The following is a 6219-nucleotide window of genomic DNA, read 5'->3' as shown; positions in this document are numbered from 1 at the left end:
ATATTGCTCCCAATAGAAGTTAGAAAAAAAATGTAGGCAAATGGCTTTAACATAGAGATACAGACATATCTAAAGATGTGTGTGTATATATATATATATATATATATATATATATATATATATATATATATATATTTATATGTGTATTTATGTATTTACAGACATATAAACACATAACTAGAGATGTATACGTATATAGACATATATATATAAGTGCATTGGAGCCCTTTGCAGTTAAGTAGATGAAAACATGTAAAAGCATATTTATGCAATATTCAAATTTAATAAAGTGTTATAGTGTGTATATACACACACACATAGGTACGGCTAAATATTGTACCAAAAAAACATCAGCTATATGTCGAATATGTAGAAAAAGGTATTTCTGAGTAAATAGAACATATTCTGTTATGTGAAGAATATTGGAATGTGAAATATTCATATTTTCGTGTCGGGTTAGGGCACATGAGAATATGCGATCAGGATTGTGGGGTGCTAGTTTTTTTCCCACTTTTTCATCTCCGTTGACTACTATTGGAGAATGCGTGAACACGCATGCAATATTTTAACTTCGGCTTTTTGCGCTCGTCGGCTTAGCGCCAGCGCTAAAACAGTTTACTTTCAACTCATAATACGAGCACAACCCGACAGTGGCAAAAAGCTTACTTCTACAACAATTAATGCTAAAGCAGGAATATTAATTAGCACTCCACTTGTAATCTGACCCTTTGTTTGTTGTGACCACTTAAAGTGAACGTAAATCCTAGCATTTTACAAACGCTGAGCTTGACTTTTGAAACAAATAAAGAGGACTTTCATTCATGAAGTATAAGATACTTCATCTAGAAAGCTCCTTTATTTGTTTTAACCGATCGCCATTTTTAGCTGCTACAGCAGCCCACGGCTAAAAAAAATTTTTTGCTAAGAGGTTACGTTTTCACCAGCTTGGCGCCCTTGGGAGCCGGATTTACCGCACTGCTATTGGCTAAAAGGTGAAAACGTTTTTAGCCGTAAGCTGCTGTAGGAGCTAAGAATGGCGATCGGTTAAAACAAATAAAGGAGCTTTCTACATGAAGTACCTTATACTTATCTTATACTTCATGAATGAAAGTGCCCTTTATTTGTTTCAGTAGTCAATCCCAGCATTTGTAAAGCACTAGGATTTACTTTCAATTTAAGGGCAGATATAAGTAACACGTAATCCCTGTGAAGTATTTTGCAGGGTCAGTGTCTTGAGTTTTGAATATGTGGTTGATTCAAGGAAACCTCTGTCACAGATGGTATGGACACGAATGCTTGTGGCATGCACAGCAACTATTCTAAGCACTGTATAAGTTTACATTTAAGAAAGAAATATGAGCAGGCTTAATGGGCTATAAAATTGGGGATTATAAGCTTGTAAGATGCATTTCAGTTTTTCGGTAGGCTGGGCAATAATAAAAAACATTATTTTGAAAGGTAAATTGCAGGGAATTAGCAAAAATATTTATTGCAACATGATTTTTTGTGAATAATAAAACCGTTTGGGGTGTAATGTACAGAGTAAATAGTCCTTTTAAACATGATTGGGAATTATACGGAACCTTGGTCAAACTATAAATTACAGTATAATGTTTTACAAAGAGTGATGAAGTGGTGAATATGGCTAAATAGTAACACTACTCAGTATGATAATGTATTTCCTTTCCTTTTTTTTTTTAAAGAATACAATAATGCAGGGATCCTGTGTTCAACAAATCAAAAAGAAAAGTGTTTATTGCTTTCATGAATGTAGCCCCCAATCAGCAAGCGCTATCCAGGGTGCTGAACCAAAATGGGCCAGCTGCAATGATTACATTCCTGCTTTTTAAAATAAAGATAAAAAGAGAACGAAAAAAAATGATAATGGGAGCAAATTAGATAGTTGCTTAAAATTGCATGATCTATTTGAATCATGAAAGAACAATTGGGTTCAGTATCCCTTTAAAATAATATATATATATATTTCTCTTACATCAAAGCAACCAAAAGTAAATTTGAAGCAATCTATTGACAATAGGACCTGGGAGTCTTTTGTGACTGTATACAATGTGCTTTAAAGGGTCATATTACCCAGATATTAAATCCCTTAAAAACAATGCAGCATATCTGTCAAATGCTGTCTAGAAAATATCACATGAAACATGAAAGAGGAAGGTATTTACCTCACATTATATTGTAAAGGGACTTTAAGCATCCAATCAGAATGGTATGTGCAGACTTTATTTCCCTTCTTTAATGAAGTTTTTGTAACTTTTTACTGAAACTCCACAAGATCACAGTAAAGCAAAATATAAAAGCAGCACTGGTGATTGGCTGTTTTTTTCCACCATAAATCATCCACAGGAGCAGCAGCACTGTAGAAAATCATGTTATTTTATTGGCACCTAAGTAAAGATGACATCACTATGGTGATATGGCTTTTACTTTGGTCCCAATAACAGCATATTTTTCTACAGTGCAACTGCTCCTGTGTTTTTTTTTGCGGTATTTGGGATACAGTCTCTCCAGCAGCAGTGTGCACGTACATACAAGTGTGCTGGACTGTTTTTATCTGAATTAGTTTTTTTCACCACACAAATATCAGTTTAAAAAATAAAATAGCTCAAGGAAAACTGCACACAATAAATTTTGAGGTAAAATGTTGTCCTTTTTACGAATGTGATGAGATGTTTTTGTGATATTTTCATGTGGCATTTTCTAGTCAGCTTTTTACAGATGGACGGCATAATTATCTCAAGTGATTAAGCATATGGGTTAAACATGTCCCTTTAAGGCTTCTATGATATACGTGGTTTGTCACTATGTTCATATACGGACAGATGCTAGGACAAGCTAAATATGCTATACAGTTGCCTGCTTTCATTCTCTTGTACAGTAATTAGCCTCCCATATTAGGTAAAGCTATAACCTATTGCTATAATATTAATCAAATTCTCTCCTGACCTTTCCCACATGAAGTATTAATGTGTGTGAGAGTTTGTGGGGGAGTGTGAGCAGGTGGGATGACAATGTCACTGTTCCAACAAAGTGTGGAAGAGCTCCCTATGACAGGTTCAGGGAGGGAAAATCTATAATGATTCGTAGGAGCAGTGTCCCCTCGTTACAGCTGAATTACGTGTTTTCTCATCTCCAAAGAGAGAAGGGAATTACACATTCTTCCAAAGCAGGAGTGTTCAAAATCTTCAACGCGTATAAGCTGAATCATAGGGAGGGAGGTATTGAAGTGTCTTCCAAATGTTCTGGTTGCCATGGTGATGGGTCTTTCACCAATGAGATGCTTTGTCGTAGTGTGGGTTTGCAGACAACTCACATGTTGAGCTTAGTAAGAAAGAGTATAAATACTGTGACTGGCAAACTATTCCCACAAACTAAACAGCAAACAGATAGAAACCATACATTTGTTTCTTGCATTGCTGATTTCTTTGGGATACTATATAGGTCTTTGCTTGATAGCTCTATAGGTAGTTAGGTTTCCTGGATTATTTGCTGAATTTGAAAACATATTATCAGCTGAAGGGAAGAAGGAATCCCCAGCAAGGGAACTTCACACAACTATAACAGACAACGCTTTGAAACTACGGCTTCACTCCTAATATCACTTGCAAAATCCACACCAAGACTTCAGAACTTCTCAAAGGACTGGACAATCTATTTGTGGTGATATCTCACTTCATTTTATTCCTCCTGATTTGCCTTAAACTTTTGGTGGTGTTATAACTGGGTTGATTAATGTATTGCAAACTTATCCTGTATTGTCTGTTCAATTGTCAATAGCTACTTTAATACCAATGAATAATGCAATGTATTATCATGCTAACTAAATAATGCTATTAGCTGAAAGATATAGATAGACAATTGCTAAAGTTTATTCTTTGTTTCATTGTTGTGTCTCCAGCAAAACAATTATTTTATTTAATATATACATATATATTTATTTTGAAGAAAAAGCTTAGCTGCTTTACTATTCTTCTTTGATATACCAGAGATATTTTTAAAAACTTTCAGTACACTTCAATGGCAGCAGGCATGGCTGTTGGTGGAGCCGTTGTACCCTCCCTATCTGTCCCAGAGCAAAAAGTGGCTCTTCAAATAGGAACATGTAGTCCTGCTGAAATGTTAGACAGAGTAAGAAAGACTCAGGTATATATTCTGTCAGGAGTTTCTAGACAGGTAGAGAATGAACTAAAGGGATTTAAAAGGTCAGTACAAAGGTTAAATTCTAACATGAATGATCAGTCACCAGTAGTAGGAATCCAAAGATGGAAGAGATCGATAAAGGCTTGTCTTTTGAGGTGTCAAGGTACCTTGGTTAATTTGGAAAGATGGGTTAAGAGGGAGATGAATTCTTGGAGAGGTGTGTTTTCTCGTTTTGAGAAAATGGTTAGCAAGGCAGATGAGGATTTGTGTAAGAGCTGCAAGATGGAAGAAAAACACAAAAGGTCATTTCTTGGTCTAGTGACAAAAAGTGATAAAGAAAAGGAAGCAGAAGCATCTGAGGAATTAGTTGATCCTTATGCACCTACTCCATCCCCTCCTTGCCAGCCCCACCAGTGGGTTGTAATTTCAGTTGATATTTTGTCTTCCCCAGAGTTTGATGCTGATATGTCAGAGGATCCTAGAGAGTTTTTGGTGAACCTTGAGAAATATTTTAAAAGGAGTGGCTGGAATGAGAAAATTTGGTTGTCGCAGGTGGATAACCACCTTAAGGGTGCAGCCAAAAAGTGGTGGGAGTACAGACAGGAGACAATAGATAACTGGCTTGATTTCAAGGTAGCCTTTTTGCAGTACTGTGAAAGGTTGATTGTAAGAGAGGCCATTAAACGGGACTTAGATCTTCCCCAGAGACGTTGGGAACCATTAGAACAGTTTGTATGGAAGAAAAGGGCATTGTACCACAGACTTTATGTAGATGCCAATGAGGAAGAGATGATCCATTATATCATAAGCACCCTTCACCCTGAAATCAGACGTTTCTTGAAGACCCCACTTCCAAAGACAATGGATCAGCTAGTACAGAGAGGAAAGGAGATTCAGTTTGATTTTGAGCAGTCAGAGAAACAATCTCGTAGGGCATCTTACTCAGAAGAACAAGTCAGCACCAAATTGAAGGTTACAGTTACAAAGGATCCTTATGATAGTAGCAACAACCACTCAATTACTGAAAAAATCTAAAAAGGTTAGAAAATGTTTGGCCAGATTAAAAATGAGTATATTTAAAACTTTTAAGTAAGTTTATAGTTTTGAAAACCTCTCTGTAATTGGGTAGCCTGTTTCTTAAGAGTTATTGAAAAGTAAGACAGGAGAGGAAAAACTGATTTAAAATTCAGCTATTTTTACATGAAAGATGGAAGGAGGGTATTAAGAGACTTGTGAGAGAAGAGGAAAAGAATGTTGTGTTAACTGGATATTAATGTGATTTTGAAAGTGAAGAACTTAGCTGAGAACTTAAGATAGAAGTGTTATAAGCTATGTTAATGCTCTGGGAATTTCTAACATATCTCAAAACTACAGAACTATGTGATATCTGTAGTTAGAAGTTTTTTTTCTCACTCTGTAATAACTGACAGTTACAATTCTATGTGGACTGAAGAAGGTATCTAATGCTTCAGAAAAAAAACCATGCTGCTGCTAGCTTAATAAATATATCAAAATGAAATGTATAAATAGAAATGGGACATATTGTCCTTAATGTAGCTAAAGAATAAGCATATTATTCTAATTTTGAATCACATACAGTAAATGGAAATACTTTTGGGCTATTCATTCTCACTGGAATTTGAGTCCAAATTGCAGTGTATTTTAGCCAGCAATGGTCTGGACCTTCCAATAAAGAAACAGAAGATGTATTTCTGAAGATTCAGTTCTTTATACAAGTGCTGACTGAATCCATTTACTGTGTGTAAGTGCAGTTATCTAGACAACATGTGTTCTCCCATTCATTTGAGGGGAAATGGTATTTGCAAGTCATTTATACCTGCTGATAGCACTTAAAGAAAGTTGATAGTTTGTTCAGTTTTAAGAGCATTTTATATGAAATGTGTAAATATAGAAATAATTAAATAATACAAAATATATATTTTTCTTATCTTGTGTATACAAAATTAGGGAAGTAAAACAGCAAATTTTGTTTATAACTATTCAATTTAAATTGCAATACATAAAATGTATTGTACATATCATATAGTAATAATGAATTAG

At 35.1% G+C, this 6219-nt stretch overlaps 1 protein-coding gene across 1 annotated transcript; it reads left to right on the top strand.

Annotated features, from left to right (window-relative positions):
• Positions 1-4035: 4035 nt before the first annotated feature.
• On the top strand, positions 4036-5193 carry ARC (activity regulated cytoskeleton associated protein). The gene has a single exon (XM_053713214.1). The coding sequence runs from the start codon at positions 4036-4038 to the stop codon at positions 5191-5193; it is 1158 nt and encodes a 385-aa protein (XP_053569189.1).
• Positions 5194-6219: the final 1026 nt, after the last annotated feature.

The sequence above is a fragment of the Bombina bombina genome, chromosome 5 (assembly GCF_027579735.1).
Source record: "Bombina bombina isolate aBomBom1 chromosome 5, aBomBom1.pri, whole genome shotgun sequence".
NCBI classification, from domain to species: domain Eukaryota; kingdom Metazoa; phylum Chordata; class Amphibia; order Anura; family Bombinatoridae; genus Bombina; species Bombina bombina.
This window is presented reverse-complemented; position numbering and strand designations above follow the sequence as displayed.